Source organism: Scomber scombrus, chromosome 10 (genome assembly GCF_963691925.1).
Source record: "Scomber scombrus chromosome 10, fScoSco1.1, whole genome shotgun sequence".
In the NCBI taxonomy this organism is placed as follows: domain Eukaryota; kingdom Metazoa; phylum Chordata; class Actinopteri; order Scombriformes; family Scombridae; genus Scomber; species Scomber scombrus.
The window spans coordinates 7,123,752-7,136,254 of NC_084979.1; the positions used below are offsets into that span (position 1 = coordinate 7,123,752).

At 39.1% G+C, this 12,503-nt stretch overlaps 1 protein-coding gene across 1 annotated transcript; it reads left to right on the forward strand.

Moving 5' to 3' along the window:
- The first annotated feature begins 602 nt into the window (after nt 1–602).
- LOC133987291 (protein-glutamine gamma-glutamyltransferase 5-like) lies at nt 603–8,329 on the forward strand. Its single transcript, XM_062426601.1, has 14 exons — nt 603–636; nt 1,262–1,456; nt 1,677–1,913; nt 2,001–2,119; nt 2,738–2,866; nt 2,986–3,163; nt 3,454–3,589; nt 3,922–4,025; nt 4,146–4,403; nt 4,520–4,561; nt 5,114–5,320; nt 5,713–5,873; nt 6,736–6,875; nt 8,112–8,329. The coding sequence occupies exons 1-14, from the start codon at nt 603–605 to the stop codon at nt 8,266–8,268; spliced, it is 2,097 nt and encodes a 698-aa protein (XP_062282585.1). The 3' UTR covers nt 8,269–8,329.
- The last annotated feature ends 4,174 nt before the right edge of the window (nt 8,330–12,503 follow it).

Genomic DNA, 12,503 nt, shown 5'->3' on the forward strand with positions numbered 1-12,503 from the left:
GACTGACTCATTCCTTCACTCCCTTTTAATCAGCATCAGTGACTTCAAAAAAAGCCAAAGATATTACACAAGATGAGCTTTCTCTCTTCTAGAGAAAGGTGAGTGCCCAAAGTGACTAATTATTTCCTGATAATCCTCACAGTTAACTGGTCACACTTATCAGCTCCCAACATGTAAGTCTTGTAAATGATAGTATACTTAAGTTCCTCTCATCACTTGGTGATATTCTTTATGTTGTTGGTGGCTCCACTGTTTTAATAATTTATCAAAAATAATTGTTACTGGGGTTTGGTTTGCCACTATAGACCAATAGTTTAAAAGAAGAAAGAAAAGAAAAGAAAAGAGGTGTTCTTGGCATGTCCAACTGGTAAGAGTTTGGAAAACAATTTGGGATCCTGCAGGAGGAGGAGCTGGTGGGTGTTGCCATGGAGAAGGACTTCCTTACTCAGGCTTATACCGCCATTATCACACTACCAAGTCCCATATAAGCAGCAAAAAGGATGGATGGATAGAAGGAAACAGAGAGCGTGAGATGCTTATCAGTGGGTAGGTGGAGCCATCTCGTCATTCCTTCAGTCACTTGTAACTCCAGCTGTCAGACCATGGACTGCATGCAACAGACAACACATGTCACAGGTGAGTTCGAGCTGCAGATCACACTTAAGTTTACCTGTTCAACACATTTGTTATAACTGCTTTAATGTTAAAGGAGGTTTTATTTCATTCATCTCATATTTGGCTTGGCAAGACACTTAATAACACACTTTTTTTTCCAAATGCATGTGTTTTTAAATTATGTATTATTTTATCCAAAACAAAGTCAAGTAAATAGAGTTCAAATGAGTGATTTAACATTCCCATCAGGATATTCTTTTCACTGAATAATCTGTATATTTCTTTTACTACTTTGTTGAAGTAAGTGGTTGACCTCACAGGTGTTTTACTCAGCTGCCAATAAATCATGTTTTGAAGTTATGAGTGTAAATGCCATGGTCACAAAGCACAGGTATGTGACAGAGAGGCAGTATACTTGTTCAACATGTGAGGTAAAGAGGTGAAATAACAGCAGGGGTAATAACAATGTTGTATTTTTCATGGACAGAATATGGTGTAAAATGACCGGCCTCTTTGACCTCTATCTCCATAAACTCCCTTCTTCCCTTCTCTCCTTTTTCTTTTATTTCAGCTCCTCACTTCTCATCTAGTTTGTAGATCATTGTCAATGTTTCCTGTGGGTGAAAACTTATATCTGTTCTTCCAGGCACCGGCACTGACCACTGCCGACTGAAATTTGTCAACTTTGAGAGTCATGAAAACCACGTTTCCCATGAGACACGGGGGCTCAGCGAAAACATCCTGGTGGTGCGGCGAGGGAAACCGTTCAAGCTCACTTTAATGTTTCGCAGCCGCCTGTGGAATCCTCACACTGAGAGCCTGGTCCTGGAGGTTCTGTTGGGTATGGGAACTCAGATTAAGTTTGCTCACATTTAAAGAGAGATTGTGTAAGTTTTGAAAAGAAAGTCTTGCTTTTACTCTTGTTTCACAGTCTTACTCTTACAAGCAATAAAAAGCAGGAAAAACAACCTAAGCAGCTCTATGGTATAAAAGATGATCGCATTTTACCTTGCATGCTTAAAGGTTTAATTTAACTCCCAGTTTTTTCTCCCACCATGCAGGTGGTCTGTCAGAGAGGATACCAGTCCAGTTCCCTGAAAAGTGGTCCGACCCCCAACGCTGGTCAGCCCATGTATATCCATGTAACATGCGTCCTCAGTCGGTCTCCATCTACGCCTGCTCCCCTGTTCTGTCCTCAGTAGCCGTGTATGACCTCCTAGTCCACATAGAGACCGGCCTGGACAGAAGGAGCTATGCAGTAGGATCATTTGTGCTGCTCTGCAACCCATGGATGAAGGGTGGGACCATGCTGTAATACTATGTGTTATATAATATTCTTTATCTTGTTGTCGATATCATTACACAACTCTGCCATTGCTTTTCAGAGGATCCAGTGTACATGCCACTGGATGTCCAAATACAAGAGTATATCAAAAGTGATTATGGACTGGTCTACATGGGCACCCATCTAAACATTTGTAAGCGACCCTGGTCTTTCGGTCAGGTATGTGACCCTCAAGAGTTGCAACTATTATGAATGGATCATGTATAAACACTTTATTAGTGTGGATTTGAACTATTTCTGCATACTTTCAGTGATAAAATATCAAAATGTCCAGCTCTTTGAGGACTTTTATGTATTAAAATGTATAATGGAAAGTCTATGGGAGGAATGTTTGAAAGCTGATATCTCAAAAACTAAAAGTTCAAACTTAATGGACAGATTCCCCATGTGGAAATGCTTAACATATGAAAACATGCCAATAGTGCCACCATGGGGTCAGATTTGATGTGTTTTACGTTTTGGGGAATAACTCACGAACTGTGAGACTTGGACGATGTTGACTGATAAGGACCGTCCACGCCCCTTTGTGCCTGGAAACATTTTCTTTGGACATTTTTTGCTTGTGATGGCAAATACTTTTCAAGCTCAGTACATACCATGTGTAGATTACCCTGACTGTTACTTATGAGTTCATTTCTTAGTATCACTTACCAAAATTCCATTGCATTATCAGCAATGCTTTGTAATTTATTTCAGCTGTCAGCATGTACATGCATTCTCTGCAGGAAAGGCATTTTCTAGTTTGCAGTTAATAATACAGTCTGTATCTGTGTGCAGTATGAGCCTGGGGTCCTAGAGGCATGCCTGAAGCTCCTGCAGGTCAGCCCACAGCATCTCAACGACAACCAAAAAGACTACATTTTAAGAGCAGACCCCATCTACCTCAGCAGGGTGGTATGTGCTATGGTAAGACACAAGACACAAATATCTACATGCTGGAATTACTGGAATGTATTGAATAATACTTTTCTCTGCATTTACATAGAAATGAAAGACAGGTCAGTAATGTGTCTGCTCCTGTCAAGGTGAACAGTAATGACGACTTGGGAATTTTGGAGGGGAAGTGGCAGGGCAACTACAAAGATGGTGTCAAACCTACAGAGTGGAGCGGCAGCGCGGACATCCTTCACCGCTGGGATTCGTCCGACTGCAGCCCTGTGCGCTATGGACAGTGCTGGGTCTTTGCATCTGTCCTCTGCACAGGTACTTCAAAGAGTCGGGACACAGGGACGTATCCATGCCAGAATTCACAAGTGACACCTGAGTGCAGTTCATAGAAAGTAGAAAAGTCCTCAGAGGTTTCAGTAGTGACTTTGTGCTTCAGGCTGTGCTGATAAATGAGTGTGAACTGACTCTTTAATATATAACCATGAGACTAGAAATTGGTTATACTATGTTTTTAATACATTATTAAGTTGTCTTTTTATATTCTTACTAAGCAGGCTTAACGGTTCAGGCCTACAAGACTGACCTTTTCTTCTTTTTTTCCCCAGTGATGAGAGTGCTGGGGATTCCTTCCAGGGTGGTGACAGTTTTTAACGCAGCTCATGATGGTGATGGCAGCCTGAGAATTGAAGAGGTTTACTCGAGCAGAGGGGAGAAGCTCGGCCTGTCAAAGGACAGCATTTGGTTGGTGTCTCTTGCTCTCGAACCACAAAGATCACAGTTGATCTTTTACTTGCTTGGCAATGAGGATAATATGACAATGTACCTTTAAACTAAACTATCCATTATGGAGCACTATTTATTTTCAATTCAGTATATTGTCATTTTAACATTACCTGTATAATTCTGAACATATGAATTTGGAGAATAATACAGACCTCACTGTCAACACCGTCATCACATTTTTACTTGGGTGTGTTTGTCTTGTAGGTTTTGACTTTTTTCGTGTTGATATACATTATTCCTTACTCATTTCTTGAGTGTATGTATATGTGTGAACGTCTGTCCTCTTACAGGAACTTCCATGTGTGGGTGGAGTGCTGGATGAGAAGACCAGACCTTGGTCAAGAGTTTGACGGCTGGCAGATTGTGGACCCAACCCCGCAGGAGAAGAGTGGAGGTGGTAATATTTCTTTTGTTTTTAGACTTTCTTAAAGTAATGAATAAAAATGTGGAGTAGGTGACTTACTAGTGATTGATAACTAACTAGTATGGAACAAACTCATCTTCTTCTCTTCAGGGGTATACTGCTGTGGTCCTTGCCCAGTGGTTGCTGTCCAGAAACGTTGCCTCGGCGCCCCATTTGACACCTCGTTTATCTATGCCTCTGTTGACGCCGACATCGTAAGGCTGATCGTACGTGATGGGTTGGTGGTGGGGAGGACGGTGGACAATGAGTCAGTGGGGCAACTGATCTACACCAAGAGCATCGGCTCAGACAGACCAGAGAATCTGACGCAGATGTACAAGGGAATCAAAAGTACAGAAGCTTTTGTCGGTGAGGCTTCTCAGAGAGAGATTTACTGAGATTTTTTTTAAAAAAGCATGCTGTAAATGGAATAAGGACAGAAGTAGAAGTAGGCTGATGGCTGAAGTTTTTCTTTCTATTTTCAGGAGAGCAAACAGCACAGACACGCAGAATGTCCACACGCCCAGGTCAGTGGCATCTTCATCCTCCTTTCCCCATGCAAAGATAAACAAGTGCACCAAAAATACATCATTATTAGACAAACGGTTGGGTTACATATGCCACAGGACATACTTAGGTGTGTACCCCTGTGAGGTACTAACACCACCATAGTCAGGGGTATAATTCTATGAACATTAGGATTTATTGAATGATTAATGTAAAAAGGGTAGGTGTTATAAACAAATGCTTCAGCCTACACCTTTCCGGTCAGAAACTGTATTTATTCATTCATTTATTTTTTGTTATTATTTGTCCTTTTTGGTGTGTCACTATTTCTAAGGGAGATGAAGAAAACAAGGACATATGATTATTAACTTTACTTATACATGTGTATTTGAGTTGAATTACTAAACTGAACTAAACGTAACGTAACAACTTAACTTAACTTATCTTAACTTAACTTAACTTAACTTAACTTAACTTAACTTAACTTAACTTAACTTAACTTCCTCTCACTGGCACCAGCTCTGCTAAAATGTATGTATTATGTGGCGGTAACATGCTTGCCTTCTCCACAGGAGGCCCCAGTTTGAAAGTGTCCCTAGCCATAGATAGGGTGCTATTAGTGGGTGAGCGTATCAGCGTGTGTGTGACGATCACAAACCATTCAAGCAGCCCCAGGATACTGATGAAACACCTGAACGCTCAGCTGAAAGAGTACAACAGCAACCCAGAGAAGAGCTTCTGGAAAACACACAAAAAAGTGCACATACAGCCATATGAAGGTGAGGAGCCCTCCAGGTCTGTAATGTAAATACCAAGATGTTAATGATTTACATTTACAGACAGTATGAACACAGTATATACAGTCTCTGGCACTGTTGTTGGATTTCCTCATTCAATAGTATTTGATTTTTAGTAATACTTTCATGACCTGCTATAGGCTTGGTCACAATTATATGTCTTATCTTTGTCAGAACTTACTATAAAGTTGTGACCCATGCTCATGCTGTTTAAAGTTATTACAGTATATCTGAGTTCATTTAATATCAGTATAACTTACTCACATTACCACATTAACTGGTTAAAGATAGCACCGTGCAATATTTAGCGCCTTTTATTTGAGTTTCGTTTTTTTCTTGTGTTCATTTTTACACATCCTTTACATTTTCTATAGTTTTGACACTCCACCACGTCATCCCCCCCTCTGAATACGAGTCAGTGCTGGCAGGTGATGACATTGTGAACATGGCGGTGGTGATAAAGGACATAAGGACCAAGGAGAGAGTCCTGGATACACAGGAGTTCAACATCAGCTCGCCACAGATAACTATAGAGGTACAGCAGCATCCACATGTGTTCACTTTGATCTCTTTCATGAGCGTCAGTCGCATATGACAAGGTGAAGTTTAATGAAGCGCAAAGACAGAAGAAATTGAAATGACATTGCACTTTCCCATCAAGAGAACAATACTCCTAATCTGATCAGAACAGGACATTAAATGATCTAGTTTAACACCCAGTCTTTGGTATCCCATCTGTAGACAAACTGTGAAGTAGCTTTAGTACCAAAAGCAATATGTTTAGTTTTGGGAACCGTCTATACTATTTGGTTTATTCTCACCCATTTAGTAATGGTATGTAACAACATTTAGTCTCTCAGCTCTACTTGTGTTGACGAAACATAGGACAGAGCATTTTTAACAACCCATGGTAAATCCTTTTTTAGAAATTGAAAATAAAAGTGGACCCAAGCAACTCCCTTGTGGAACTCCATACGTTTTTTTTGCCTTTTTTGTTTGCCTTTTTTTTTTGCCTTTGAGAAGCTGCCATTGAAAAATAATTAACTGTGTTATGCTAAATTTTACTCTTTAGTTTGACGTGAAAAATCATTTACAGTTTAGATTCTAAGTTTTCTAAGAATGCTGCTATGGTAAAAGTCCAAGAGCATGGCTCCAACTAGCTTCTATCTGCTGGGAGAATGAATGCACACAAACATGAGCACCCACTTTCAATTCCTGTGGAAAAAAAACGGAAACAAAAAAAGGTGTGAAATGAGAACAGAAACCTCAGTTGCCTTAAAACTGTATTTTCTTCTTTTGAAAAGAATGCTATTTGAAGATGTTAGTGTTAAGCACCAGAGCTCATGATCAGATGAATCAGTGGTTTGATTGTCAATGTGTAACTGGATTTTCCACAGATCGAAGGAGGGGACAGTATCCAAATGAAGAAAGAGCACACAGCCCAAGTTTCCTTCACCAACAGGTTTACCAAAGCTCTGAATAGAGCAGTGCTGACTGTGGAAGGATCTGGCTTGTTGCCAGACAAGCCCGACGTCAGGTAAGTCTGTTTACAGTTTCGTCATTCGCAAGTGACATGCTTTTGTCTGCTCGGCTCTTAAGAGCAGCAGAGGAAGTGAAAAAAAGGCTGCCGTCTGTGCCTCGGTCACATTCCAGCATCTCACCCGCATAAATCTTTCTTTAATGTTCGAGCTGGTAAAGAAATATGTTTTGTACTTTAAGTATTTGAGGAATGTGGTCTGGGTATGCTGTCAGGTATGTTTTTGTAGCACTAAGAAAATTTGTGTTACATCCATACATGGTTTCTCTGTCTTTAGACAGGCTGCAGGAAGTGTTACTCTGTCTTCACCTCTTGTGGGCAGAGCTTACACAGTCTGTTTCTTCTTACCAGGTTTGTCTGGGCTGACCAGTTTTAATGACCAGGTTGAGGTCATTCAGTCTGTATTTAGTCCGTTTTTCACCTCCCAGATAATCCACCACTTGCATTTGTTTGTTCAAGACTAAGTAGCAGTGGAATGTGCTTGGGGTTTTTTGTAGTAGTCCAAGGGTTAATGCGCTTGTAATTTTTCTTTGACTAGAATTTGTTAAATTCAGATTATGTAATGGCTGTGATGAGGTTGTGTATTGTTAAAAAAAACTCTTACATTATTAACATGTAATTTGCACCTTGGCATCATGACATTTTTCTTGTATTCCAGTCCAGTAAATTTTAATATTGCACACTTTCTTTTTCTGTTGTTTCCTCATTCATGGTGTTAATGATCCTCTCTCATTTCCACTTGTTTTTCTCCTCTGCTACTTCTCTTTTGACTTAAACTGCAGAAACTCTTAATGCAAGCCTGAAAACTTTCGTGATTAGGTCCTTTTTTCCTCTTTGCCCTGGAGCCATGGTAGCTTTCTTATGAGAATACATGACAATGAAGCAAAAGTTTTGCCCTAGAGAGGAATGAACTTGCTAGTTAGATAAGATACTTTGCTGAAATATCTGCTTAAGAGGTAATACTGGAACAATACAACTGCTTTGGAATTTGCTTTTTTGGCTTGAGAAAAGGCTGAAACTTTGCAGAGTCCTGGGAGTAAAAAAAAAACTCTCACATGTATTTGTTGAATAATAAATAATAAACATTTCCCCCTTTATTCATTTCCCACTATTATTACCTGCTCTTGTGCAAAACTGTGCATTTCCAGTGTTTCAGGGCTGCTCTGGAGACATCTTGTGCGTGTCTGTGAGAACTACAGTTTGGAAAGATAAAGATTCTTCTTCTTACCCTTCCAGGATGGTGCTCCTGCAGCCGGGTGATAAGATAGAGAAGAAGGTATCCATCGTGGCCACTTCACCTGGCACTAAACTGCTGATGGCCACTTTCTCATACAGCGGCAGCCCTCGCATCGTCTCCAGGAGCTTCCACAAAGTCTTTGTCACGACTGCATGACACGAAACCCAAAAGCTTCAACACCCTTTTTAATCTTCTGAGTAAGGTTAGATCAAAAGCATACACCTAATGTAAAATATACAGTACCAGTCAAAAGTTTGGACACACTTTCTCATTGATGTGAATGGGAATGTGTCGTCCAAACTTTTGACTGGTACTGTATATAATATTCTTGTTATCTCAAGCAAAGATAACATGGATACTGTATAATTTGTATATATGAAATACAATATTTGTGTATTTTGTAATTTATGGTTACATCCCTTTTTATACAGTTATGGTTATTCTCACAGAGATGATAAATATTATAGGTATACGGTTTTGCATTCATGTCCTGAACTCACTTGTTTATGTCTTCACACTGCTTGTTAATAAATAAATAAAAATACACAAGGTATATTTTGGCATAGATATGATTCTAAAACTGAGAATGAAATCTGCCAGGAACCACAATATAATATATGAATATAGATATTTTTCAAAAAGTGACCTCATATGACCCATAAACAACATTTTTTCACAATGATCAATCCTGTCTTGTCTGTCTTGTCAGTGAAGATTATCACCCTATACAAAACTGAGTCTGACTGATTCCTCTGTACCTGAACAAAGGCAAATTTGCATTCAAAACACTGTTATTTTCCTATTTTCATGTAATTAAGGATAATTTTTACAGAGATGACAGAGAAAAAAAGGGAGAATGCATCTATATTGCACTTGATCCAGATAGATTTGCGTATTTTCACACTGATTAGTCATATGTAAAGAATACACACTGCATATTTTACCACTGATAGGATTCTAAAAAATGTGAATAAAAACTGCCAGAATCCCAAATATAATATAAACATTTAAACAATTTCTTTTTTTGTGACCTATGATCAAAATCTTACAAAAACCCTAGATCCTACACTTCCCACAATGCACACTGATCAAATCTTTCATCACACCGTCCCTGCCTGACAAATGACTCCCAGTTATCAACACAGACTATCTGATCAAGATCAGCAGCCCCTACATATATATAATATAAACCTTTATAACCCTTATGAACCCTTATATATAATAAAATACATTATACAACTGTTACACACACTAGCTGAGTGGAACTTTACATGATTTGACAACTGACTTGTTAAATTGGTAGACTGCACCTTTACGTCTTGGCACGAACTGTGCTGCATTGCTGCAACTCAAGTAACGCCACCAGGTGGCAGCATTGGAACATTCACCTGAATATCTATGTGTGTGTGTGTGTGTGTGTGTGTGTGTAATGTTTTCTCCATACAACTCAATGTACATTTGTTTATTTAATACCAAGACATGAAGTGTATTTTTATACTTAAATTTGTCCTCTATGGTAGTTTTCATCAGGATTCATTCGGCCTCGCCTGTGTCCTGTGATATTAATCTGAAAAATTAGAGGTTTAGTCTCAAACTCAATTTTAAAAAAGGTAGATCTTTTCTTCTCATGCAGGGGTGAACTAAGCGTGCATGTATTCACTCATGGCCTATCTTTTTACTCCTTATCTGCAGTCGGAGAAACTAGTCTACTGAAGGGGCGCAATTTAGCCCCAATTTTCTAAAATGTATTTACGCTATGTTTTTTCCTTGCACGCTGCCACCGTTTCCACATTATAATATACTATAAATCAGCCACTTTACATATTAGTGTCATTATAATGTCATTAAATGTGTCTTAACAGTGCAACAATTTCACTGAAAATAAACAGAGTAAGGCTGTGAAGGTTAGAGATGAACAGTAGGACAGAGACATTTACAATCACACTTTTCTAATGTGATTGAGGCCTAAATTTAGTATGTATGTAATCCTGTTCCTCCTGTGAGAAGAGGTTTACTGTAAAGAACAAATCATTGCACCCCTGTTCTGAAATAGGCCCCTCATCATGCAGCTTGTAAAAGTATACTGACTGAGTGAGTGAGGCCTGGACATTTTACTACACAACTTGCACTTTTCCCTTTAAATATAACAGGCTTGTAAATGGAATTATATAGAAGATCTCAGGTCTGTATCTGGACGTTTAATTCGTGCTTAGAGATTTGGAGGGGTTTTACAGAGATATATATATATATATACTTAGTTCCTGTTTAAATGCAGCTCACATATGAGGATTGTTTTAACCTAAAGGATTTCAGGCTGACATGTGTGTACCGAACAGCTTGTGATCTCACCTCGGTGTCAGGGAGATTGAAGCAGGGGCGTTGGCAGACGGAGACGATAATCAGACTCCACGCTCGCTGATTTTCAGACAAATTAAACGTCAGGGGAAAGCAGGGAGCGGGACCGCTGGGCTGCTTTGAAAAGCTGAGGCTATCATAAATTATTAATGGCTCCCCGTCACGGCCCCCCTCTTTTCATCCCTCGTTCTTTTCAACCATCCCTTTCTTTATCCATCCCTCTCTCTCTCTCCTCAATGTTGATCACACCTCTTCCTTCCTTCCTTCCTCTCTTCTTTCTCAGTGCTTTCTCCCTTTAAAAGAATAAATCTTGCTCTTTCTTTCCACCTCTGTGCCAATCACCTTCTCTTTTCATCCCTCTTCCCTCCCTCCTTTATCTTCTGTCCATAGCTGTCTTCCCTCTGTTCATCCCCACCTCCCTTCCTCCTTTTTGACTTCACTGATTTTCATCCCTCCCATCCATCTGCTCTTCATTACCTCTTCCCTCCTTAATCTTGATCACTTTTCCCTCCCCTGATTATTTTCTTTTTAAATCCCTCCTTCCTTATCCATCTCTCTTTCTTCTCTTTCTCTTTTACTCTTCCTTTCTTTTTCACTTCATCCTCTGTCATCTTCTTTTATTTGTCACAGCTCCCTTATTCTCCCCTCCTCCTCCTCCATTTGCCATTTCTTTTACCCAGTGTTGGAAGTTGGCAACCACATACAGAGGTGCCCTTTAAGTTACATAGCAAAAGTTTTTATGTGTTACACTGGAGTAATCTTAACTTGTAACTGGTTTAAGTGGAGACACAAGGTTACATTGGCCAAGTGTAGTAAGTTCTTTTTTCAATTTTGAGTTTCTGGCTCTTTTCTTTCAAACGGGGAAATGTATCACTATTATTTCTACCCAGCAGCTACAACAGTAACATGCTGCTCTAACAGCGATGCTTCAGTATTAATAATCTAATGATGTCATATATAATAATATGTCAGTCAGAGGGACCAAACCAATACTTTTACTGTAAAACTACATTTTGCTGCTAATAAATTACTTAGGTAGCTTTTCATGCTGGACTTTTACTTGTAATGGACAGTGGTGAAAGAACTCAGAGCCTTTACTTAAGTAAAAGTAGCAAAACCACAATGTAAAAATACTCCCTGAAAAAGTCAAAGTCCTGCATTTAAAATCCTACTTGAGTAAAAGTACATAAGTATTACCATTACTTAAAGTATTAAAAGTAAAAGTACTCATTTTGCAGACAATCAAGCTGTGACTTTAATAAAGTGAATTTAATAAAGTGCATTATTAATACTGATGATTCAGTGCATACGCAGCATTTTATTGTTATTAAAATGATCTTGGGGCTTTATAAGACTCCATGAGATGATTATTCATGTGTGAAAGATGAAAAAACAAGCTCTGACTGATACATTTTGACTCATTTTCAAGATATTGTAATTTTACCTCTTTGGGTTTTATTTATTTGAAACTAAGTTTAGAGGAGCTAATAACTCTGAAACATGACACACAGATTTTTAAGTCAAGTTTGGGAGCATCTGTTTAATCTTAAATAATGCAGCATCATTTTGAAGCTTATCTTATTTCACATAACTACAGCTGTCAGATAAATGAAATGGAGTGGAAGTAAAAAGTAGCAGAAACTGTAAATACTCAAGTAATGTACAAGCACCTCAAAGTGCAGTACTTGAGTAAATGTACTTAGTTAGTTTCCACCACATGTAGTATGTTTACATTTACTTAAAGGATCTACATACATACTTTCACCGCTGCTTTGCAAAGAGCAGAACATCAATAATTGCCTGCAGGGGAGTAATTTGTCAAGTCATATCATAGCTGTGTAAAGTATTACATGTTTGCATGAGCTCTAATCCTGCTCCTGTACTCGTGCCTCTGTTATTGCAGCCTGAGAAGCAGAAGTTTGTTAACTTCCTGCTGCAAGTTGACAAGAGGGGGAGCAGTGAGGGAGCAGATTGATAGATAGGTATTTGACGGATTCGACTAAGCAGATGGAACAGCTGCAAAGCCCTGAAGCGGT

Coding starts and splice junctions, on each gene's coding strand:
- LOC133987291 (XM_062426601.1), top strand. CDS start 603: ATGGACTGCATGCAACAGACAACACATGTCACAG. Junction 3,590..3,921: donor CTGTCAAAGGACAGCATTTG/GTTGGTGTCTCT, acceptor GTCCTCTTACAG/GAACTTCCATGTGTGGGTGG. Junction 4,562..5,113: donor CAGAATGTCCACACGCCCAG/GTCAGTGGCATC, acceptor CCTTCTCCACAG/GAGGCCCCAGTTTGAAAGTG.